The sequence below is a fragment of the Balaenoptera borealis genome (genome assembly GCF_965194805.1).
Source record: "Balaenoptera borealis genome assembly, chromosome: 3".
In the NCBI taxonomy this organism is placed as follows: domain Eukaryota; kingdom Metazoa; phylum Chordata; class Mammalia; order Artiodactyla; family Balaenopteridae; genus Balaenoptera; species Balaenoptera borealis.
The window spans coordinates 14,904,285-14,931,244 of record NC_138866.1 but is presented as its reverse complement, the minus strand read 5'-3'; the positions used below and the strand labels follow the sequence as shown (position 1 = coordinate 14,931,244).

Sequence of the window (26,960 nt, the reverse complement as noted above, 5' to 3'; positions counted from 1 at the left end):
ACAACTTGGATTCCTTCTGCCATCCATATAAGATGGCATTTAAATGAGTATATTTTGTCATATTAATTATTGTTCTCCTCTGTTCCTTAATAGCTTCTTGTCTTATTATGTATTCAGCATTCATTCATTTATTCATTCGCTCAAATGGCTTACAGTTGAATGGAGGAGAGAGAACAGGAAACAATTATAAATGTGGTTCCCATTATGATAGAAGCAAGTTCAGGGTGCATGGGAGCCCAGAGAAAGAGGTCAAGGATGGATTGCCAGAGGATGTATCCCCATATTGACTTCTGTCTCTTTGCTCCTGATCATTAAGTTCTACTGGTTCTTCCTCTGCAGTAGCTCTTACAGTTGCTCCACTACTACCCATTCCCACTCCAGTGCTTTAATCCTGGCTTTTAGTGTCATTTGTTTGAATTGCTACATTAGGTTCTTATCTGGGTTTTCTGCCTCCATTTTCTTGTCCCATCAATCCTTCCCATATACCCCACTGTCAGAGTAACTGTTGCAAAAAAAAAAAAACAGCTCTTGTTGGATTCTTTGGTTAATCTCCATTATCTCTGAAATGAAGTCTGGATTTTAAGTGTGGCACCCATGATTTTGTCCCAGTCTACAGCTTTGCACTTTTCTGTTACTTCTCTCATTCCTCCTTGTGTTTTCCTTTTCACTTAAACCCAACAACTCAGCACTCCCCTAACATGCTGTGTACTTTCCTGCTTGTGTGCTTATGCTGATAGTTTGCTTCCATCAGAGATATTCCCTCACCCCCACCCCATCCTATCTAGCTGTCAAAATCTTGCCTGTTACTTCCTCGCTGAAACTTAGTTTGCTCCTCCTCTGTGCTCTCAAAACACTTTTTTTCTCATTGGCCATAATGCAATTAAATTTATTTTAAAATATGTTTTGTTTCAATCTTTACTGGTGCCTTCAGAACATGGTTGTTATCTTCATTTTTGCAACTCATTACCATCATTAAATGTGCATGCAGTTGATCCTTGACAATGTTTATTGAATTAAATTGGAGAGAAAAAGTTGGCAGTTGGTGGAGATCATCTCTGGACTCTGATTCTTTGATATTGTCCTGTGTTTGTGAACTTGACTGATGTTTTCATTATTCCTAGACTTTCTTTACACATGGTGCCCACTCCATTTCCTTTGCACAGGAACCCATGTGATAAATTCCTTTTTGATAGGACTAGAAGAAATGATCTCTTAAGGGTACAGTAATAAAACACATATGACTCATTCTTCTTTCCTTTCTTTGGTTTCCAGGTGGTTCAATAGCTCTGATTGCTTGTTTGCTTTTTAATTTGTTTATTCTCCATTGTTTTTTTAAAAAAACTATTTCTGTTTTCATATTCTTATTTTACATGTATCTTTTTATTGTAATCCCTTTTAAATCGTTTTTCGAAAGAGACAACTTAGGTACAACTTAGGTACAAAGGTACAAATATACAGACTCTCATGGATAATTAGGTGTTCATGGAATTCAGTGACTGAACTTCAGCCACGTGTTTAAGACTTGCATGTTCAGTTGAAGCTTTGTGTATAAATATAAAGCCATTCTTCAGAACTTCAGAGTTCTCTGATAACATTTTATGAATACTCCTTGTAAAAGTTGTGGGACCTTTGAAGCGGTAGGGGCTTCTACCACATCACACATCCTCTAACTTTAGGCCAGATTTTGGGGTCACTTTTAACCTCATTGTCCCACATTGTCCATTGGTGTGGCTATACCCAAATAGCTGGGTATAGCCATGCCAGTACTTGAGGCTTAGGCTAGGTAAAAAGAACAAAGCTATTCTTTCAAGAATGAAAGTAACATAATGGACCATATTGTATGTTGTTTTGACTTTATTTTACAAAATAAAAGCATTATCATAAAGTGCCTAAGTAGCTCTTAGATGTCTGGGGATGAGTAGTTATGAGAAAGCCCAACAGATCTATTAAGGACAGGCTGAAGTGTGCTTTAATGATTGATTTAATTTCCCTGGGCAGAAGAAGTGGGTGTTGACATCAGGACAGTTATATTTAGGCAAGGAACAAGTCTGAAGTTCATAGACTAGATACAAAAAAAGGAAAAGAAAATGTTTGTAGAATAATAAAATGGTACAGCTATTTTACTCAAGTGGCAATTACTATTTACCTCAGAATTGTTTAGAGTTTAAAAATGGGTTTATGCAAAGTCAAAAAATACCTTGAAATAAGTGAAAATGGAAATACAACACACCAAAACTTATGGGATGCAGCAAAAGCGGTCCTAAGAGGGAAGTTCCTAGCAATAAATGCCTACTCAAGAAACAAGAAAATTCTCAGATAAACAACCTAACTTTACTCCTCAAGGAACTAGAAAAAGAAGGACAAATGAAACCCAGAGTTAGTAGAAAGAAGGAAATAACCAAGATCAGAGCAGAAATAAATGAAATAGAGATTAAAAAGACAGTAGAAAAGATCGATGAAACCAGGAACTAGTTCTTTGAAAAGATAAGCAAAATTAACAGACCTTTAGCTAGACTCAAGAAAAAAAGAGAGAGTACTCAAATAAATACAATCAGAAATGAAAGAGGAGATGTTACAACTGATACCACAGAAATACAGAGGATCATAAGAGACTACTATGAACAATTATAGGCCACCAAAGTGGACAGCCTAGAAGAAATGGATACATTACTGGAAACATAAAACCTTCCAGGACTGAGTCATAGAAATAGAAAATCTGAACAGACCAAGTACTAGTAAGGAGATTGAATCAGTAATTTAAAAACTCCCTACAAACAAAAGTTCAGGACAAGAGAGCTTCACAGGTAAATTCTGCCATTCAAAGAAGAATTAATACCAATCTTTCTCAAACTGTTTCACAAAATAGAAGAGGAGGGAACACTTTTGAACTTATTTTATGGGGCCAGCATTACCCTGATACCTAAACCAAACAAGGACATCACAGGAAAAGAAAATTACAGGCCAATATCACTGATGAACATAGATGCAAAAATCCTCAACAAAATATTAGCACATCAAATTCAACATTACACTAAAAGTATCATAACCATGATTAAGTGGGATTTATTCCAGGGATGCAGGGATGGTTCAATATATGCAAATCAACCAATGTGATACACCACATTAACAAAATGAAGGATAAAGATCACATGATCATCTCAGTAGATGCAGAAGAAGCATTTGACAAAATTCAACATCCACTTATGATAAAAACTCCTAACAAGGTGGGTGTAGAGCGAATGTACCTCAATATAGTAAAGGCCGTACATGACAAGCCTGCAGCTAACGTCATACTCATTGGTGGAAATCTGAAAGATTTTGCTCTAAGATGAGGAATAAGATAAGGATGCCCACTCTCACCATTTTTATTCAACATAGTATTAGAAGTCCTATCCAGAGAAGTTTAGGCAAGAAAAAGAAATAAAAGGCATCCAAATCAGAAAGGAAGAAGTAAAACTGTCTGTTTACAGATGGCATGATACTATATATAGAGTATCCTAAAGACTCCACCAAAAAACTCTTGGAACTAATAAGTGAATTCAGTAAATTTGTAGGATACAAAATGAATATACAGAAATTTGTTGCTTTCTGTACACTAATAACAAACTATCAGAGGAATTAAGAAAACAATCCCAATTACAATAGCATCAAAAAATAAAATAAAATAGCTTGGAATAAATTTAACCAAGGAGTTGAAACACCTGTACACCAAAAACTATAAGATATTGATGAAAAAAATTGATGAAGGCATAAGTAAATTGAAAGATATTTCACATTCATGGATTAGAAGAATTATTATTGTTGAAATGTCCATACTACCTGAAGCAATCTACAGATTCAGTGCAATCTCTATCAAAATTACAATGGCATTTTTCAAAGAAATAGAACAAACAATCCTAAAATTTGTATGGAACCACAACAGACCCTGAAGAACTAAAACAAACTTGAGAAAGAAAAACAAAGCTGGAGGCATCACATTCCCTGACTTCAAACCAAATTACAAAGCTATAAGGATTGTATAAAGTAGATAACTAATAAGAACCTGCTGTATAAAAAATAAATAAATTAAATTAAATTAAAAAAAAAAAGCTATAGGGATCAAAACAGTATGCTGTTGGCATAAAAACAGACACATAGATCAATGGAACAGAATACAGAGCCCAGAAACAAACCCAGGCACATGTGGTCAATTAATTTACAAAAGAGAGACTTCCCTGGTGGCGCAGTGGTTAGGAATCCACCTGCCAATGCAGGGGACACGGGTTCGAGCCCTGGTCTGGGAAGATCCCACATGCCGAGGAGCAACAGCCCTTGTGCCACGACTACTGAGACTGCGCTGTAGAGCCCATGAGCTGCAACTACTGAGCGTGAATGCCACAACTACTGAAGCCCACGTGCCTAGAGCCTGTGGTCTGCAACAAGAGAAGCCACTGCAATGAGAAGCCCAGGCACCGCAACGAAGAGTAGCCCCCCTCACTGCAACTAGAGAAAGCCCGTGCACAGCAACGAAGACCCAATGCAGCCAAAAACAAATAAATTAATTAATTAATTTTAAAAAATTTATAAAAAGTCAAGAATGTACAATGGGGAAAGGACAGTCTCTTCAATAAATTGTGTTGGGAAATAGGACAGCCACGTGCAAAAGAATGATGGACCACCATCTTACACCATATACAAAACTAAGTCAAAATGGATTAAAGATTGAATATAAGACCTGAAATCATAAAACTCCTAGAAGAAGACATATGCAGTAAGCTCCTTAACAGTGGTCTTGGTGACGAGTTCTTGGATTTGACACCAAAGGCAACAAAAGCAAAAATAAACAAGTGAGACTTTTTCAAACTAAAAAGCTACTGCACAGCAAAGGAAACCATGACAAAATGAAAAGGCAACCTACCAAATGGGAAAAAATATTTGCAAATCATATATCCAAAAGGGGTTAACATCTAACATATATTAAAAAACTCATGAAAGTCAATAGTAAAAAAAAAAAATCCGATTAAAAAATGGGCAGAGACTCTGAATAGATATTTTTCTGAAGAAGACATTACAGATGGCCAACAGGTACATGAAAGGGTGCTCAACATCACTAATCATCAGGGAAACTCAAACCAAAACCGCAATGAGATATTACCTTACATTTGTTAGAATGGCTATTATTGAAAAGATGAGAAATAGCAAGTGTTGGTAGTATGTGAAGAAAAGGGAACCCTCATGCACTGTTGGTGGGAATGTAAGTTGGTGCAGCCATATGGGAAACAGTATGGAGGTTCCTCAAAAAATTAAAAATGGAACTCTACCATATGCTTCAGCAATTCTAGTTCTGGGTATTTATCTGAAGAAAGTGAAAACACTGACTCAAAGAAAAGATATCTACATCACCATGTTCATTGCAACATTATTTACAATAACCAAGATATGGAAACAATCTAAGTGCCCATCAACAGATGAATGGGTAAAGAAATATATATATAATATATATATGTGTGTGTGTATATATATGTATATATGCAATGGAATATTATTCAGCCATGAAAAAGAATGAAATCTTGCCATTTGCGATGGCATGGATGGACCTTGAGGGCATTATACTAAGTGAAATAAGTCTCATAGAGAAAGACAAATACTGTATGATCTCACTTATGTGAGGAATCTAAAAAAATAAAGAACAAAGCTCATAGATACAGAGAACAGATTGGTGGTTGACAGAGCTGGAGGGTAGGGGGTGGGCAAGTGAGTATAGGGAGTCAAAAGGTACAAACATCCAGTTATAAAATAAACAAGTCATGGGAATGTCACATACAGCATTGCAGCAATAGTTAATCCTGTGTTGCATGTTTGAAAGTTGCTAAAAAAGTAAACCTTAAAAGTTCCCATCACAAGAAAAAATTCTGTAACTATGTATGGTGACGGATGTTAATTAGACTTACTGTGATGATCATTTTGCAATATATGCGAATATCAAATTATTATGTTGTACACCTGAAATTAATATAACATTGTATGTCGGTTATACCTCACTTTAAAAAAATGGGCTTTTATCTCAAAGCAGATGTTTTCAAAGAAATGTCATCTTCAGTTCTTCCAATAAAATGGAGGCTGTAAGCATTTATTGAGGTCATGTGACATATGTCAGCTGATCATAAGCTCTTTGGGTGGTGAACTGGTGTGACCTTGCTCCCTGGCAGCTATTAGTCCTGCTGTGACTAGGCTTCAGACAGACTCTTTACATACCATTTAAGCATTAGGCAGTGAATATGGGAAAACAGGCATCTTTTTCCTAAACTATATAAACATACATGTTAATATGTATGTGTGTATAACGTCACCTTCTTTGCTACATGCTTACTCTTACAGATGTAATTTGTCTCTAATTCATATCCTCAAGGTATGAATAAATGCTGTAGTATTTATTTTAAATTGAATGTCTAATTTTTTAAATGGCTGTTCTTAGGTTAGGAATGTATCGTGAAGCAGAAAAACAATTTAAATCAGCCCTGAAGCAGCAGGAAATGGTAGATACATTTCTCTACTTGGCAAAAGTAAGTATTCTTAATTTGAGTGGAATTTGTCTTCTCAGGGTAAATGTTTAAATTCTGACGAGTACATGGGGAGAGTTACCAGTTTCTTTAGGAATATTGGACACGTTAATGTGTTCAGACTTAAGTTTGTTGGTTTTTTTTTTTCTTTTTTAATAAGGGAAAAGGTGAGAACATACGTAGAATACCCATCTCAGGAAAAATTGATTGCCGTGAAAAATAAGACCACACCTTTGAAATATTGCCCATTAGAACAGAAGAAAACGCCACAGGCTTACTACACCCATGGGTAACAAGCCCCAGAGAGGCACTTTTCTGCAGCACACTTGTCTGCCACCTAAGCAGACTATAGAGAGCAGGGATTGTTTTTTTGTAGGTCCTTCACTTTTTGGCTCTGCCATTATTACAAGAACAATATTTCCCCTTTACTGAGCACCTACTCAGTGGTAAGGTATTCTATCAGGTCTGTTCCATATGCAATTTAACCCTCATAGCAACACCACAAGGCAGATTTTAACATTTCCTTTGTACTCTTAAGGAAAGCGAGACTTAAAGAGGGTAACTAAGATTTTCAAGCTCACTTGGCTATTTGCCAGCATCCAAACCCAGGAATTTCTGATTCCAGAGCTGACTCACTGCCCTGTAGTGCCATCCACAAACACAACAAAAGTGAAGGGCCACCTAGAATTTTCAGTATTGGAATAAAGTTACTTCTTTACCCTCACCAAGGCTACTTTAAAGAAACATTTGTTGAAGTGGTGGTTAGAACATCATCTTGCTATATCTTTAAGAATTTTTTAAGTTTAAGAAGTGTGGTAAAACAAAAAAAGTGCGGTAAAGGAGGTTGAAAAGAAGATGAGCTATAAAAGGAAGTGCTACTACTTTCTAAATATGGTATTGCACTAATATGTATAAAATGGATAACTAATAAGAACCTGCTGTATAAAAAAATAAATAAAATAAAATTCAAAAAAAATATGGTATTAACGTTTGCATACTAAAAAGAAACAAAATGGAAGTTCTGCCATATAAACTTACTGTGATAATCTTAGTATGTTTATAGTGGTTTTTCAGAAATATTTGAAACTATCTGGTTCTAAGTATCTTCTCTACATTATATGTTAAAATTCTTAAAGAGTTTTCTAAACATCACAGTAAACTTTTCTGACAGCTTGAAATTATAACTCAGGTCACAGTATTTGACTGTCATCTTAATTGATAATCACTTGCCACGTGGTTAAAAAAATGTACTTTTTAACTATTGTTAAATATGACTAGAGTCATATTTAATAGTTCTAATTTGACTATTTTTTCACAAATTGATTTGTTTAAATCCACTGTTGCCTACATATAGAGGTATAGTTTACTTATTTTCTTTAATATGTGAAGGAATTATTGTTCAGTAATAGAGACCAAGCAGATTTTAAGAACCACATTATTTCTTAAAATTTTAGATTGTTAATTTAAAAATTATTAAATATTTTATATTACTTAGTATATGGAATTATATACTTACTATATTTTAAAGAGCAGTTCAGAAGCATGTAAGGTAAAAATTGAAAAGTTTTCATCCATACCCTTCCCTCTAATCTCATACTTTAGCAGTAAACACTGCAAGCAGTTTTCTGTGTATCCATTTGGGCCTCTTCAAAGCACAATCTGAATGTTTAGGAAGAAACAGAGGATCCAAGATCATGAAGAAAAAAATGTCATAATCTTATGTTTCTATACATAAAACTATAATTCTCTTATTTTAGAAATTCCTGATAAGCATATGGTTTATCCACGCTAATGTTCCAGTTGCTAATTAAGCAGAAACTATCAAGTGCCAACCCTCTCAACTCCCTGACCCTGTACCCTACAAATCTGTTTCTCCTCTATTTCCGAGGGTCCTTCTCCCAAACCACCATCTCCAGACACTCTCCCCGGCGGCTCCTTCTCAGACCTTCTTCCATGGGTCATCCCCTCTTTCTCTAGCATCTTCAAAATCAGCCTCATAATTGGTCCTTAGTGCCAGCCTATAGATATACTTAACGTCTGTTCCATCCTAAAAAGATTTTCCCTTGATCCTTTCTTTTCTAGTCCTGGCCAGTCTCTGTGACAATAGTAAGTCCACAGTAAGTGTTTGCTGAATGAATAAATGAATGAATGCTTCATATACAACATGTGGAGATAAAAGTATAGTATCATCATTGGAAATTAATCCAACAGATTTCTGAAATTTTTTTACTGTAATATCTAGGAGATAATTTGTTACTAAGCAATAATTATAAACTTGTCATAACAAATGCTATTATTTTAAGAACCAGTACTTTTATTGAAATGTATCTTGGTTTTAGGTTTACATCTCATTGGATCAACCTGTGACTGCTTTAAATCTTTTCAAACAAGGCTTAGATAAGTTTCCAGGAGAAGTAGCCCTACTTTGTGGAATTGCCAGGATCTATGAGGTAAGGTTCATATCATTCAAAAAGTTGATGTAAAATTGAGGTTATATGCTACTTAAGTAAGGTCATAGCCCCTTGGGGTCTTACAAAGGATAACAGTTTATAAAATTATGATTGTTGGCCTGTGATTTACCAACAGAATAAGAGATTTTAGTGTATGCATTAGTCAAACTAAGTTTTTATTATGAAGTATTTCAAACATATAGAAGAGTATAGAGAATGGTATGAGATAGGGATTTAAATGTTTTTAATTTCAAATACCTTTTAACATAGAACAGTTCAAATAAAGGCCTGCCTTTCAAATGAATAAACAAAAGGCCCCAAGAAAAATTAAAACCACAACCAAATAAAATTAGCAAGGATAAATCATTTTAAACAAGTTTCTGTACAGAACAAGCAATGAACAATAGGCAGCACAATATGTTCATTTAGAAGAAACAAGACCAAAATGCAAGTGATAAATAAAAAAAAAAGAACATAAAGGAAAAGAATCCCTCCAGAGAAAAGTATGATATACATGCAGAAACCCCTTAAGGCATATGTTGTGTAGGCTGCAACGCTAAGGAACAAACTTTAGTAATTAACCCTCAATCCATTGTCACATAAGGAGAAAAGGAATACACTGGAAATCTTTGTATGGTAAACTTTATTTGAATTGTTCTATGTTAAAAGGTATTTGAAATGAGAAACATTACCCTAGGAAATATTATTCTTGTGGTCCTTGAACTTTACTGTGAATAGAAGTGACTTTGGGAGTGTTTTGAGAGTGAGGCCCATTTTCTGCCTTCTGAATCAGATGTCCTGGAAGGTGGGATGTAGGTTTTTGTCTGCTTAGCAAGCTCACTAGGTGATTCTGAAGTATAACAGAGTTTGAGAATCATTGCAAAATTCACTTCCTTATTTGCAGTTTTGTTTTAAATAACTAAAAATCTAATTAGAGTTAATATTCTGTGAATTGGTTCAAAAATAACCACTAATAGCTACTATAAAATCACTTAAATGATACCACGGTTGTTTATACACTTGAAGTGACATTTATATGCTTGAAGATATTATTTAAAGGACAAAAATAGAATCTGTGTTTATTCATACATATGAAAATTTATGTGCTAAAGATTGTCTATTAAACCAATTGGATTATTGGATTATTTAATAGTTTAGAAATAGAGCTGGATGAGTAATGATTTCATATACTAAAAGAACCCATTGCTACCAGGTGCCTCAAAGATTTAAAACCATGAATATTCCAGAAGAAAATACAGATGAATTATCTGTATAAACCTGGAATGGGGAAGACCCTCCTGAGCATGATACTAAGTCAGAAAGCCGTAACAGAAAAAAATTCATAAATTTGAGAACGTAAAAGTTAACTTTTCTATATTGTAAAAACAAAAATACCAATAAAAGCAAACCCAAACAAAAAAAGGTAAAAATATCAAACAGGGCACATATTTGCCATACCTGGGACAGAAAAAAAGGCTACTTTTCATTTCCTCAGTTTATACATTGCTTAACAATTGCTGGGTTTCAGGTGGTTTCCAATTGATGGAGAATTACACATAGACACATACCTGTGCATACACACACTTATAAATTCTCATTTTGGTCAAGCATGTAAACACTGAAACTTGGTATTTCCGCAGAGCAGTTGTGGAGGTGAGATCACGGTGTGACCGTTGTTGTCCTTCCAGCCCACACAGTGGCTGCTGACCGTCTCCACGGTCTCCAGTAAAGTCCCCCCAGAGACGAGACAACAGCCAAACCCCAGCTGCATTTCAGCTACCCCGCTGCCCTTTCATACCGGCGCCGGTTAACACACATCTGGAAGAACTCAAACAAACCATCTGTGCTTCTCCTCTGAAGGGAATGTTTATAAACACAGGGCCTCCCTGGGTTTTGAACTGAATTCAGCATCAGCACAGGCTCATTGCATCCGGAAGGAGAAAACAGTCGGTGTCCAGGGATCCCTGAGCCACAGCTGTGTCTCCAGCTCTCCTGAGCCCAGGAGGGTGGTTTCCCACCCAAGCCCCTCATACACATAAACCAATAATAAAAGGACAAGAGACAGGATAAGAAAACTGGCAAAAGACACGAATCCACAATTCACAGAAAAAGAAATGTAAATACCTGGTGTGTTGAATGTCTAACCTCAGTAATGATTAAAGAAATAAAAATTCAAACAATAATGTCATTTTTTACTTAATCAGGTTAACAAAGATGAATAAGTTCCGTGGCATTTAAGCTTGTCAAGGGTGTGGAGGAACAGATGTCACGTATGAACGTTGTTGCTGGGAGTGTACATTGGTATAAGCCATTTGGAGGCTATTTGTAATTACTTATGAGATTTTTAAACCTGCATTTAAATTTATTTAACATCAGCATGTATTTTATAAGTTTGAAAAACTGCATGTAAGGTTGTCAAAACATGTTAGTTTCAGTCTAAAATTCCTAGAGGTTACATAAATTAAGTCCATGCCCATCAATCAAGTATACAAACATTCTAAGATGTTCTTTTTTTCTTTTTTATTGAAGTATAGTTGATTTACAATATTGTCTTAATTTCAGGTGTACAAAACAGAAACAGACTCATAGACATAGAAGACAGATTTAGGGTTACCAAAGGGGAGAGGGAGTGGGGGAGGGACAAATTAGGAGTATGGGATTAACAGATACAGACTACTAAAGTAATTTTATAGAACTGAAAGCCTTGAAACAATTGACCATTGAGGCTGGAGTCTTCTTTGAATTGGACATTACCACCTGTTGCAGACTGAGTTGTGTCCCCTCCCCCCACCTCCCAATTCATATGTTGAAGCCCTAACCCCCAATGTGAGGGTATTTAGAGATAGGGCCTTTGGGAGATAATTAGGATTAGATGAGCTCATGAGGATAGGGCCCTCGTGGTGGGATTAGTGCCCTTATAAGATGAGACACCAGAAAGCACTTGAACCCTCTCTCTGTCTCTGTTTCTCTCTCTCTCATGCGAGGACACCGTGAGAAGGAGCAAGCCAGGAAGAGAGTCCTCACTAGAACTCGACCATGCTGATGCCATGATCTTGGACTTCTAGCCTCTAGAACTGTGAGAAAATAAATTTCTATTGTTTAAGCCACTCAGTCTATGGTATGTTGTTATGGCAGCCCGAGCAGACTAATACACCAAGTTTGGCAGCTGTAACACTGAATGAAGCCTTGTACTCTGGGGTGCTGTTGCCCTGGAAACCAGATAAGTCATGTTCAGGGGGCCCCATGGTTCATGGGGCCATTAAGGCTCACTGGTCAGGTCACATCCTGAGTGTGAAGATTGTTCTTTGGAAGGAAAAAGTCTTAGTCTGCTCGGGCTACTATAACAAAATACCATAACCTGGTTGACTTAAACAACAGAAATTTATTTCTCACAGCTCTGGAGGCTAGGAAGTCCAAGATCAAGGTGCTGGCCATTTCAGTTCCTAGTGAGGGATCCTCCTGGTCTGGATACCTTCTTGCTCTATCCTTACACGGTGGAGAGAGAGATTATCTCTTAGGTGTCTCTTCTTTAAGGGCACTAATCCCAATTATGAGGGCTCCACACTCATGTCTTAATTACTTCCCAAAGGTTCCACCTCTAAATACTATCACATTGGGGATTAGGGCTTCAATATGAATTTTGGGAGGACACAAACAGCCCATGTCAGGGAAGGACTTATTGTATGTATAGGGGTGGGGATTGCAGGGTGGTGAGTTAAGATGCTCATTTGTTGTTTCCTTTTAGTTTTACGAGGCTTTTGTTTTACCAAAAAATAGAAAATACACTTCTATTGAAATTATTTTTTATACTCTTCAATGGGTTCTTATGTTCTTAAAATATTAAGAATGTGGAATAGTTGTGTATAAAAGCAGTGTAGAATTCAGGAGAAAATTAACTCAGAGTTAGCTAACAAATGTATCAACATCCCTGTGTTTTGAAAAAAGTTTAGTTATTTTTCAGCTATAAGCAATGAATGAAAAAGCCTCTTCTCTTTAGGAACCAAATCCTGGAAGCACTTTGAATAAGAATTTCAAATATAAAGCATGTGAAAAAATATATGTAAAGCATGAGTTTGGATCAACCTGTGGATGTTTTATCAGGGTTTTATGGGACTAATAAACAACACTCCTGTTTCTCCAATTTGAGAACCAACTGAAAAATAGATACAAGATTCACACAAATGGAGGATAAACCATTAATTTTATTATTGATAAAAGCAGAATTGGAGCATGTGGCTCTAGATTATGACCAAAAGGACTTAATATTGTTCTACGTCTGAGTTACACAGACTAATCCATCCTGTCACAGACATGAGTGTACCCTACCCAGGAGAGCCTGCTCCACACAGCAGGGCAGAGAATGTGGGCATCTCAGTTGACTTCTAAAGAGACCCAGAAGGGGCTGAGACAGCCATACTCATTTGCCTCATGGGAATGAGGGAATAGGAGTGGGAAGAAAGGCCCCCAAATCATTCTAATTATCAACATTTCTCAATTATCAACATTTCTCAAAGTGTGGTTCAGAGATTCCTGGGGAAGTCCTTTCTCGGAGTCTATAGGGTCAAAACCATTTTCATAATACTAATAGTATTGATGAAATTGGTGATAAATTTAATAGATGTAATTTTTAAATTGAGATATAGTTGATATACAATACTGTATAAGTTACAGGTGTACAACATAATGATTCACAATTTTTAAATGTTATACTCCATTTATGGTTATAAAATATTGGCTATATTTCCTGTGTTGTACAATATATTCTTGTAGCTTATTTTATACATAATAGTTTGTGTCTCTTAATCCCCTGTCCCTGTCTTGCCCATCCTTCCTTCCCTCTCCCCACTGGTAACCACTAGTTTGTTCTCTATACCTGTGTCTGTTTCTTTTTTGTTATATTCACTAGTTTGTTGTAATTTTTAGATTACATATATAAGTGACATCATATAGTATTTGTCTTTCTCTGACTTATTTCATTATGCATAATACACTCCAAGTCCATTCATGTTGTTGCATATGGCAAAATTTCACTCTTTTTTATGGCTGAGTAGTATTCTATTATGTGTGTGTGTGTGTGTGTGTGTGTGTGTATATATATATATATATATATATAATCACATCTTCTTTATCCATGCATCTGTTGATGGACATTTAGGTTATTTCCATATTTTAGCAATTGCATGAACTTTGGGGTGCATGAATCTTTTCGAATTAGTGTTTTTGTTTTTGTTATTTTCAGATATATACTCAGGAGTGGAATTGCTGGGTCATATGGTAGTTGTATTTTTAGTTTTTTGAGAAACCACCATACTGTCTTCCACTGTGGCTGCACCAATTTGCATTCTGACCAACAGTGTACGAGGGTTCCCTTTTCTCCACATCCTTGCCAGCATTTGTTCGTTATGGTCTTTTTGATGACAGCCATTCTGACAGGTGTAAGGTGATATCTCATTGTGGTTTTAATTTGCATTTCTTTGATGATTAATGATATTGAGCATCTTTTCATGTGTCTGTTGGCCATCTGAATGTCCTCTTTGGAAAAATATCAATTCAGGTCTTCTGCCCATTTTTTAATTGGGTTGTTTATTTTTTGATGTTGAATTGTATGAGCTGTTTATATATTTTGGATACTAACCACTTATCAGTCATATGATTTGCATATATTTTCTCCCATTCATTAGGTTGTCTTTTCATTCTGTCAGTGGTTTCCTTTGCTGTGCAAAAGCTTTTAAGTCTATTTAGGTCCCATTTGATTATTTTTCCTTTTATTTCCTTTGCTTTAGGACAGTGGCCCCCAACCTTTTTGGCACCAGGGACCAGTTTCATGGAAGATAATTTTTCCACAGATGGGGGCGGGGGGGTGGTTCAGGTGGTAGTGCGAGTGATGGGGAGCAATGGGGAGCTGCAGATGAAGCTTTGCTCACTCGCCCACTGCTCACCTCCTGCTATGTGGACTGGTTCCTAACAGGCCATGGACCGATACTGGTCCATGGCCTGGGGATTGGAGACCCCTGCTTTAGGAGACAGATCCAAAAAAACATTGCTACGATATATGTCAAAGAGTGTTCTGCCTATGTTTTCTCCTAGGAGTTTTATGGTTTCTGGTGTTACATTTAGGTCTTTAATCCATTTTGAGTTTATTTTGGAATATGGTGTGAGAAAATGTTCTAATTTCATTCTTTTACATGTAACTGTCCAGTTTTCTCAGCACCACTTATTGAAGAGACTGTCTTTTCTTCATTGTATATTCTTGCCTCCTTTGTGGTAGATTAATTGACCATAAGTACCTGGTTTTATTTCTGGGCTCTCTATTCTGTTCCATTGATCTATATGTCTGTCTGGTTTTGTGCCAGCACCATACTGGTTTTGTTTGTTTGTTGTTGTTGTTTTTGGCCGCACTGTGCAGCTTGCAGGATTTCCCTGACCAGGGATCCAGGGATTGAACCCGGGCCACCATAGTGAAAGCCCAGAATCCCAATCACTAGGCCACCAGGGAAGTCCACCATACTGTTTTGATTACTGTAGCTTTGTAGTATAGTCTGAAGTATGATTCCTCCAGCTCTGTTCTTCTTTCTTAAGATTGTTTTGGCTATTCAGGGTCTTCTGTGTCTCCATACAAATTTTAAAATTATTTGTTCTAGTTCTGTGAAAAATGCCATTGCTATTTGATAGGGATTGCATCAAACCTGTAGATTGCCTTGAGTAGTATAGTCATTTTAACAATATTGATTTTTCCAATCCAAGAACATAGTATATCTTTCCATCTGTTTGTGTCGTCTTCAATTTCTTTCATTAGTGTCTTATAGTTTTCCAAGTATAGATCTTTTACCTCCTTTGGTAGGTTTATTCCTAGTATTTTATTCTTTTTGTTGCAATGGTAAATGGAATGTTTCTTTAATTTCTCTTTCTGATAGTTTGTTGTTAGTGTATAGAAATACAACAGATATCTATGTATTAATTTTGTATTCTGTAATGTTACTGAATTCATTGATGAGCTCTGGTAGTTTTCTGGTGGTGTCTTTAGGAATTTCTATGTATAGTCTCATGTCATTTGCAAACAGTGACAGTTTTACTTCTTCCTTTCCAATTTGGATTCCTTTTATTTCTTTTTCTTGTCTGGTTGCTGTGGCTAGGACTTCCAACTCTATGTTGAGTAAAAGTGGTGAGAGTGGGCATCCTTGTCTTGTTCCTGATCTTAGAGGAAATGCAGAAATCTTCAACAAAATATTAACAAACCAAATCCAACAATACATTAAAAGGATAACACCATCATCAAGTGGGATTTATCCCAGGGATACAAGGATTTTTCAATATTTGCAAATCAATCAATGTGATACACCACATTAACAGATTGAATACTGAAAACCATATGATCATCTCAATAGATGCAGAAAAAACTTTTGAGAAAATTCAGCATCCATTTATGATAAAACCTCTCAAGAAAATGGGTATAGAGGAACATACCTCAACATAATAAAGTCCATATATGACAGACCCACAGCTAACATCATACTCAGTGATGAAAAACTGAAAGAACTTCCTCTTAGATAGTTGTTCATTTGTTTGTCTTCCTACCAGGTGTAACCTCCTGAGGATAGTAGAGCCGTCTTTCCATATCCAGGGGGGATTGGTTCCAGGACCCCTTGGTTGCCAAAATCCATGGACGCTCAAGGCCCTTATATAAAATGGCGTAGGATTTGCATATAACCTACCCACATCCGTCTGTATACTTTAAATCATCTCTAGATTGCTTATAATACCTAATACAATGTAAATGCTATATAAATAGCTATAAATACAATGTAAATGCTATATAAATACTTGCTAGTACAGCAAATTCAAGTTTTGCTTTTTGGAATTTCTGGAATTTTTTTCTGAATATTTTTGATCTGAGGCTTGTTGAAATCGTGGTTATGGAACCTGCAGATACAGAGGGCTGACTGTAATTTTATCTTATTGTTCACATTGTGTCCCCAGGTCCTAGAACAGAGTCTGGCATATGGTAGGCTCTTAATAAATATTTAATTGAATAAAATCATGTAAACCAGTCAGAATAAAAATAATTTCTTGTCCAATATTAATACAGTATTGCTCTTCTGTCTTGATGGAGAATAGGAAATGAACAATATTTCATCAGCCACTGAATACTACAAAGAGGTTTTGAAACAGGACAATTCTAATGTGGAAGCCATTGCATGCATTGGAAGCAACCATTTTTACTCTGATCAACCAGAAGTAGCTCTCCGGTTTTACAGGTGCACTTTACATTCAATTTGTAGAGCTGCTTTCCTATGAAATAGTGATGCAACAGTAATAAAGATGGGATGAAAATGTAGAGAAATAATGTGTAGGCCATGTCTATATGAGACTAAAAATTCAAGCACCCAGATGTTTTATGAATATTAAAGCTATATCTAATAATTTGGAAATGCACAAGTATTTGGCATCTTGCAGAAACACACGTGGATAATTGCCTGAGTTTTTAACACCTTGTCATTGTATAAATTGGCCGTTTTGTTATCCGCCAATAACAGGTTAACAGTTCCCAGAAGCACTTCCACATCACTGCCTCCGTTAATACCACTGTACATAATATCAAGACCCTGAAGGTAAAATAGTAATGTGATTTGCAAAGAGCAGTGGGCCCCAGGCTCTAATCCTGATGAGGACCTTAAACAGGATTCCGGTTTTGTGAAGTATTGTCAACTCTTGTCCAAATAGTTTTTCAAAATCTAAACAAATTATTCTCACTGGTTCTTTGAACACGTACTTATTTTATCCTATAGATGGTTCCTGAAATTAATTTTTAAATTATGATTTCCTCTTTAGCCTCTGGGTAGTATACAAGGAGATAACTGGCAGCTGACAAGAGTTCTTTCCAAATATATGTTGAAGCGTAAAACAATAATATGAATGTAGCCTGTGCACATACAGCTGACTCCACTCGCCTACCCCCACAGTGGCTCATGGGTTCCTTGGGGCAGCTGGGGTGATTTTCATATGCTTATTTGAACTCTCATCCTTTGGGATTAATGACACATAGGAGCAAAGTTGGGTTCTTGAGCTGCAGCGTGAAAGCTAAGTGGATAACATGGGGATCCCCTGACAATCTTGTCTTCCTGAGTAGAAGCTCATCGGAGGTCGTTAGATGCAGCCAAACCACACAATACAAATAACCAGAAACAGCATCCAACTCAGCTGAAAACTTGGCGGTAAATGCTAAACACAGGCCTCAAATTTGAATAGAAGCTCTTAGAAATTTACCTACAAGCACCAAAGCTGTGTGAGGCAAAAATGTGTGGGTTTTACTTTATGTGACTATGTATTGATTATTTTGATTCTCTAACAAAGCTTTTGGGGAAAAAAAAAGTTATGTAAGTTATTTCTGACCTTGCCTCTGGATGCATTTCCTATGACTAGTACCATTACAAAAGACGTGCTTTTGTATTTGCTCTAAAATATTTTTCATTTACTATAATACTTTATGTTCTTTGGAGGGTATTAAAAATTATAAAGTCAATTCATTTCTAACTTTGTAAAAAATATGTCTTAATATTTATAAAGTTGGTCTGACACCAAAATATGTGTGCTCTTTTTCCAAAAGGCGACTCCTGCAGATGGGTGTTTATAACTGCCAGCTTTTTAACAACCTGGGGCTCTGTTGCTTCTATGCCCAGCAGTATGATATGACTCTGACCTCATTTGAACGTGCCCTTTCTCTGGCTGAAAATGAAGAAGAGGTAGCTGACGTCTGGTACAACTTGGGACATGTAGCTGTGGTATGTTGTTTCTGTAATATAATTTCTGTAATAGAGAAGGTAGCCACATGTTAGTTTGAAGAAGTTTTCAGATATTGGAAATCCAGGTTTGGGTACAGTCTTTGTAGCAATTTGGAGATTGCTAGGAGTCACCACAGCTCATTTTATCTTCTTAGGTTAAATACTCTTATGTACAATTCACACTTGACTCCTGTGTTGGTACTTGTTGTTTTTTCTGTGGTGGCCGAAAAGATTTGTATGAGGAAAGGAGGACGTAGATGGCAGGAGGAAGTGAATGGATTTGTGTGTACGAGTTTGTGCTTTTCCTTTGTAGGGAATAGGAGATACGAATCTGGCCCATCAGTGCTTCAGGCTGGCTCTGGTCAACAACAATAACCACGCAGAGGCCTACAACAACCTGGCCGTGCTGGAGATGCGGAAGGGCCATGTCGAACAGGTCAGCGAACTACTGGGTTACTGCGGACAGTCTTCTTTCTTCAAGGAAAAGCTGTCCCGTGCAGCTCTCTTTACGTTATAATTTTAAAATGAGTTCTGGAGTCTGACTGGCCTGGGTTTGATCCCAGCTCTGTCACGTATTAGCATTGTGACCTTGGACAAGTTACTTAACCTTTCAGTATCCAAAATAGAACACTTGATTTTATTAGGACAAATCTGCACCTCCCCAGGCTTCCCTATCTTCGTGAACTGTTCCACCACTCACACCCCCGCCATCCGCCATCCAGCTGCTCAAGCCAAAATCCTAGGACTCACCCTCGAAACCTGTCTTTTCTGAGTGCCTTCCCTGCCACCCTTTGCCTCCGTCATGTCCAGTGAGCCCTGTCAGTTCTACCCCCAGCTCTTCAGTTCTCCCCTCCCATCCCCCTTCTCCAAGCTGCTCTCATCTCCTGCCTGGGTGACTACAAGGGTCTCCTAGCTATTGCTTTTGTTTCCACTTCCATCAGCAAGTAGGCGCACCCTATAATACATCTCCCTCAGAACAGCCCAGGGCAGGGGTCCCCAACCCCTGGGCTGAAGCCTGTTAGGAACCTGGCGGCACAGCAGGAGGTGAGCGGCTGGCGAGTGGGCGAAGCTTCATCTGCCGCCCCCCATCGCCCCCCATCGCTCGCATTGCCGCCTGAACCACCCCCCTCCCCCACCCCCGCCCGTGGAAAACCTGTCTTCCACAAAACCGGTCCCTGGTGCCAAAGAGGTTGGGGACCGCTGGCCTAGAGGATATTTTTAAAAAACAAGATTATTTGATTACTACGTTGCTTAGCATCCTCCAAAGGCTTCTCCTTGCACTTGGAATAAAATTTGAACTTCAGACCTTAGCCTACGGGGCCCCACCTAATCTAGCCTCTGGGTCCCGCCAGACTGTATCTTTTGCCACTGCTCCTTCCCTACTGACTTCCAGACACATTAGCTGCTTGCTGCGGGGCAGTGCCTGTTCTTACTGTAGTGCCTTTGGAAAATACTTTCAGATCCTGAAATGACTCTTTTCTTTTTATCATTCAGGTCTTAGCTTAATTACCGCCTTTTTAGAAAGACCTGCTTGAACATCAGTCTAAAGGAGCCCTCAGGTGCTATCACATCTCCTACTATTTTTTTCTTCACAATACTTATCATTTTATCAGATATTTTCATCTTTATGTGTAGAATGTAGAATGCTAGCTGCATGAAAGCAGGGACCTTCTCTGTCTTCTAACTGCTATATTTTCAGTATCGAAAACATTGCCTGACACTCGGTAGCTGCTTAGTACTGGTGGAATGAGTGGGTGATAAATAAAATAGGGTAATAACAGTACTGACCCGAAGGTGTCCTTGTGAAGATGAGCAGATTGTGCATGCAAAGCGCTTGGCATAGTAAAAGCACATGATAGATGCTTAATAAATTGTATTATTATTACTGTTATTATTTACATAACAAGAAGTTTAAAATGCTGAGTACACTCATACAATATTAATGGCAATCAACATCGATAGATATTACATTCTCTGTTTTACAGATGAAGAGACAGACTAGAGGAGGGTAAGTAACTACCCAAGGTCACAGACGCAGTGAGCAGCACGCCAGGATGTTAACCTCTAGCCTGGTCTCCTAAGCACGTTGATAAACTTAATAAAACAAGCAAAGAAACGTCACTGGATGCTGCCTTTGTTTCACAAAATTTTCCCAAAGTAAATAAGATGGATTTGTACTTTTTAAACAAAAACTAACTACTCTAAAATGCGAACTTGTTCTGTCATAGAACTTTGCCTGTGTCCATTTGAAGCAAGTGTTTTTTATGATTTTCTCTGTTTCCATGTTGGTGATTTTCTTTCCCTCCTACTTACTGTAGTTTCTCCAGCATACAATTGATTTGAAATGTTTTGGTGAAAGGTTTCATTATTATTAAAAATTATAGCTCAATTTAAAAAAAATAGCAAATCATAAAACAAAAAAATTAATATCCACCATCCTATTTAAACTATTATTTATTTTCCATTAAAAAAAGATATAAGAATTTGTCCTCAGGGTCATACATAGAAGTTTGGCTACAAGTTGAAAGGCTGTTTGGCAGCTTGGAATCTTAACAGTGAGTGTATGGGCATCTCATGTCTCTCAGTGGTCTCTGCAATGTGTGATCCTTTGAGTCTAGAGGGGACAAAAAAATGATGTGAATTTTGTCTTTTGAGTACTTTAGAGAACAGAAAGCTTGTCATTTTCAGTCGCCTTCAGTTGTCATTTTCAGGTCAGCAGTATAATACATGCTTGCTCAATGTCATCCAGCACAGAAATTGGGGATTTGAATTTACAATGGTTTTTTGGTGGTTTTTGTTGTTTCATTAGAAAACAGGTAATTAGAAGCCTACTAAATCAATCAGCATCAACAAAAACTAGATTAATAAGACTTTTTAGCATTGAGAGGATTATTTTTCAGTTGTACATCATACTGAAATATAAACTTTGTAAGAACAGTGTTTCTCACATAACTTTTTGATTCCATCATTTTCTCCGTATTTTGAAGCATTTTATTATTAATATAATTTTGGCCAGATAAAGGGAGTTCATGGTTATCAGTAAGTTGTATTTCATGAGGAATTCATCTTATTTATTACAGGGTTATGTTTATTAAAGTCCTATCCTGGGTAAAGTATTCTTTTACCAAAAAAAAAAAAAAAAAAAAATCACAAATACAGTGCTAATATATGCTCATATAGCTTTGGTTTCTCTTTTCTTTTTCTTTCTTTTTTTTTTAACACAGGCAAGAGCACTGTTACAAACTGCTTCATCTTTAGCACCCCACATGTATGAGCCGCATTTTAATTTTGCAACAGTTTCTGATAAGGTATTCTCTTTCTTTGTCAATTTATCATCTGACCTGTTTGTTTTTCTTTCTTGCTTTTAAAAAATGTACAGTTAAATAAGGACATTCTACCCATAACTTCCTGAGAGAAATTATTTTTTCAACACTTAATTATTATGTACACATATGTCTTCACTTCGAGGGACAGTTTAATACAGTTTAAGTATATTTATCACTGAATATTAGCTAAACTTAACACCATTATAGATTGCAGAAGAATTATTTTATGTTTTCAAATATAACATTTAATCATTGAAAAACTATTCATTAACTCCTGGTTTGGGAAGGATTTAGTAATTAACGTTTGCAGCAAGGAAATCCTGTATATTATTTGTAGGTCATATTGCCATCAAGTCTGGCATGATGCTGTAAAATTAGGGATGTTAGTGAAAGCTGTTTTAGCTATGAACAGTATGGGAAAAATGCAACCGTTGATACTGTGTTACAAGTCAATTAACATCCAAGAGCTAAAAGCTAATCATGTGCCATTTTAACAATGAGAGGAAACAAAAGTCATCTAATAACTTTTACTTGGAAACCTTACTTTAACATGGAAGGTGAGTTTTGAGGATAAGGAAATGGCTAAAAATGTTTGCTGATGTAAAGACTCTTTCTTTATAGACCAAAAGACATTATAAAAATCATTTTTCATAGCATGAATGTGAAGTCATTTGCACTTTCATTTCTGTTTTGAAAATAAAATAAGCTGTTATTCATAAGTTGTCATTTTTGAGTGCTTGTTAAGTGCTGGCCACTGTTCCAGGTGCTCTCTGAACCGCTAATTCTCTCAACAACCCTGCGATGTAGGTAACACTTACCTCCCCTACTCATTTTTTCATACAACTGATGTTTCATTTGTTGAGCCTCTGCTACTTACCAGGCACTGTTGTCGGCACAGAGGACGTTAGCAATGAGTAAAACAGAAACCTCTACCTCATGCAGCTTGTATTCTAACGGAACCCAAGGCTTCTGGAACTTAAAAGACTTCCCTGGAGTCCCATGGCAGAATACATGCCCAGCTCCCAGGGGTTCCCACATGTTTTGCACTGCACTGTGCTGCCACTTAGTTAAACCACAAAGAAGCCTTGATTACTTTCTTTCAGGACTATTGTTACATTTTAATAATATATAATGCAAATGAAATGTTTCTTTAAGCCAAAGGCTACACTTCCATAAGAGAAAATTGCATGCTGAAAAGAAATGCTATGATTTAAAAAAGGAAACTTATGTTTTGAATTCATATGCATGTTACCAGAAAACTACCAGAAGTGAATGATCTAGATTTTTTTGGTTTTTTTGGTGTGTACATGCTAAAAAGCTTTCTCTTTTTAGAAATGTATACATGAATCAAGATACATTCAGACGGATTCGGTTACTGTGCGTGTTTTTCTTGGGGACTGGACTTTAACACAAAGTTTATTGAAAATCAGATATGTCCTTTATAACCTTTCAAAACCAGGTTATCTGCCCAACATTACTGTGTTAGCAACCATTTAAAAGCTCCCAGAGCATGTTATTGTATCTTAAATACAATAGTTTTTACTTGAATTTTCTGTCTAAAAGATAATACCCTAATCAAAATATGTCATTGTCTGTGGTACATTACAAACAGTTCTCTTACAGAGCCGGCTGTTTTAGCATGCAGACATCAATTTATTTTTATGATAACTATCAGTGACAGGAAAAGAAAACACAGGTTTATGAATTCATAACTAGACAACTGTAACAGAGCAGAAATTATTTATGGAATTGGTTATTTTACTTTTCTCATATTTTTTCAAGATTGAATTGTAATCTAGGTGAAAAAAATTTTAAATCAAAGTAGCACAATCAAGCAATTCACAATCAAGCACAATCTACATTGTGCAGATACTATGTCTTTTTTTTTGTTTTTGTTTTTCTGGTTCTCATTCTGTGGTCTTATTCTGGTCTGGTCTTTCTTACAGATGGGAGATCTACAGAGGAGCTACATTGCTGCTCAAAAGTCTGAAGCAGCATTTCCCGATCACGTGGACACTCAACACTTAATTAAGCAGTTAAAGCAGCATTTTGCTATGCTCTGATTTTTCCTCAGACTAAAGATATTCTTAGGGAGGAACATTATGCAAGGGAAAAAGTAGTGTGTATATATGTGTAGTACAAACCTGTGCTTGATATTAGTGAAGGTGACATAAGGGAATTTAAACTAGAACGTTTAAAACTTTATAATAATAACTTTATAAGATAATGTTATAAAAGACAGGATTTAAGCATTTGTAAGCAGATTATGAAACCTTCCACATTATATGGTAGATGTTTGTTTATAATGTTTACAAAACATTTTCATGAATTTCCTCAAATTTTTATAAATGCACATTTTTAATGTCCTGGCCATTAGCTATCATGTAGCTTAAGAGGTCTGAAATCTGCCTTTAAAATTGCACTTTTATGACTAAAAGTGTATATACTTATCCTTGGTAGAGACTTTAGAGATTAAAAATTGTACTTAAAGCTATTTTTTATAAAATGCTTTGTGAGACACTCTACTTTTTCTTATGTATTATGCTTTAAAATAAATGTGTATAAAACACCATCATTCTGTTATTTTTCAGGAGTTTTTATTTCAGTCATCTCAGATGAAAAAAGTTTTCCAGAAGTCCGGGAGTCTTAGAAATCAAGTCGTTATTCTAATTTTATTTGAAATGATGTACGATCAATTTTGCTTTTTCCTGAGAAGCTATTTATGGGCTATCATGTTGTCAGTATAAGAATACCAGGATTAGAAATGGAGTTATAGGCCAGAAGTCCCACTGTGGTCAGCCCTGAGAAGGTTAGGCTGGACCCCAATACCGTGCGTTGTAAAATCCTAGACAGGCTCTCCTCTCCAGTATTTAGTGGAATTCTCACTGAAGTGTTCATACAACGAAATGTGTTAAAGGGCCAGGGCCACTCACATTCATATATTGGGCTTTGGGCTCTATGTATGTTACCTTACATTTTTTAACTTTATGAAAACTATTTTACAGGTATTTATTCGTTTCTGTTCAGATTATACAAATAGTACTACTTAGCTGACAGAACACAAAAAATGTGAATTCAAGGACTAGATTGTTAGAGGCTGGAAATAATTTCAGAGACTTATGTAGATGAATCTCTCCATGGGACAGAAGGAGGAGGCCAGGCCCAGAGTCACACTGCTGGTTGGTATGGCTGGAAACAAGACCTGTTCCTGCATTTCAGGCTTGAACCTACCCTGGTTCTCCATGATAACGCTAGTGCTTGTTCAGCTTGCGAGAATTTCCTCAAGCACTATCAAATTTCCTAACACTGTATGCAATATTTAGGTTCAAATTTTATATTGTGAATTATTTTCTTAGTTAATTTAAAATAAGAACTAATAACAGTGGCTAGTATTTACTGAGGATGTTCTATGTACCCAGCACTGTTCTGGAGCACTTGATATGGAGTAATTCATTTAATTCCCATTGCAGTCCTATGAAATGCTGTTACTCCCATTTTGCTCATGAAAAAAATAAGGCACAGAGCAGTCAAATTACTTGCCCCAATTCTAAAGCTATTAAATGGCAGAGCTGGGATTCAAATGCACATTTAATATAGTGGTTAAGAGCACATACTCGGGAGCCAAATGCACGTTATTTATAAAGGAATGGGTTAAGGGTAACAGCAGATTTCTGTGTGGCCCTGGAGTATGTGTTCTTAACTACTATGTCAAATCTCCTCTTAGTGTTTCTCCTGTAAATAAAGCTACTATTGTTTAAAATGAATGTTACATGCATTAGTAAAGTTGAATAATAGGGGACTATTAACACAGCAAAAAAATTAATGAGCCAGCATTCCTAAGGTGATAATGGAGAGATTTTTGTCTTGAGTTTATTTAATTCAATGTGAACACCAATGCAAAGAATGAGTCAGGGTGGCTAAGGGCAGAATGATGACATAACACTGCATCAGAAGCTACATATATTTTGTAGCAAAATTATTTCTGGACTGCATAACTTCTGGCTTCTGTGCCAACATTTCTATATAAGGAAGGTTAACAATTGTCTTCTACCATGACTAAAAAAGTGTTCTATCCATATATAAATTGTTCAGCTGACACTAACATTATTGAGCTTCCAGCTGATGAAAACGAGATATGGCAAGAAGGCCGCCTACAATGAATAATTGCTGAGGTTAGGAGTTCTTCCTTTCCAAAAGGGTCACATCTGAACCAGTTCCCTATGGTACTACTGTTCTGTTACATTTCTGAATGGTATTTCCCTGCATCAGAGCACCCATCAGGATATAATTTATGGCCTAGAAATAGGAAAATTAATAAAGATAACACATTACTACAGTTTCCACCACCAACTATTAATATGAGGGATTTTTTTTTTATTTTTATTTATTTATTTTTGGCTGCATTGGGTCTTCGTTGCTGCGCGCAGGCTTTCTCTTGTTGCGGCGAGCGGGGGCTACTCTCTGTTGCGGTGCGCAGGCTTCTCATTGCGGTGGCTTCTCTTGTTGTGGAGCACGGGCTCTAGGTGCACGGGCTTCAGTAGTTATGGCTCGCAGGCTCTAGAGCGCAGACTCAGTAGTTGTGGTGCACGGGCTTAGTTGCTCCGTGGCATGTGGGGTCTTCCCGGACCAGGGCTCGAACCCGTGTCCTCTGCATTGGCAGGCGGATTCTTAACCACTGCACCACCAGGGAAGACCAATATGAGGGATTTTTTTCAAGATCTTTCAGCTGGAATTGAATTTAAGCATTCAGAAAAACAACAAAGATTTTAGAACTACCTCAGGAGGACTCAGCCTTGGAAAATAATGAACCCAGAAATTAAGTTTTGGTAAAAGGCCATTACTGGATAGTTTTAAATTCTAGGGAAT

At 36.8% G+C, this 26,960-nt stretch overlaps 1 protein-coding gene across 3 annotated transcripts in view; it reads left to right on the top strand.

Moving 5' to 3' along the window:
* TTC8 (tetratricopeptide repeat domain 8) overlaps positions 1-24,669 on the top strand; it is a 48,385-nt gene extending 23,716 nt beyond the window's left edge. For 2 of the 3 annotated variants that reach the window (XM_082383715.1, XM_082383717.1), the window contains 7 exons: positions 6,455-6,542; positions 8,879-8,989; positions 17,105-17,244; positions 18,594-18,768; positions 19,082-19,204; positions 21,993-22,076; positions 24,041-24,669. In XM_082383715.1, coding sequence (XP_082239841.1) covers positions 6,455-6,542; positions 8,879-8,989; positions 17,105-17,244; positions 18,594-18,768; positions 19,082-19,204; positions 21,993-22,076; positions 24,041-24,157 — 838 coding nt within the window. In that variant the 3' untranslated portion in view covers positions 24,158-24,669. The other variant, XM_082383716.1, reaches the window with a different exon arrangement.
* The last annotated feature ends 2,291 nt before the right edge of the window (positions 24,670-26,960 follow it).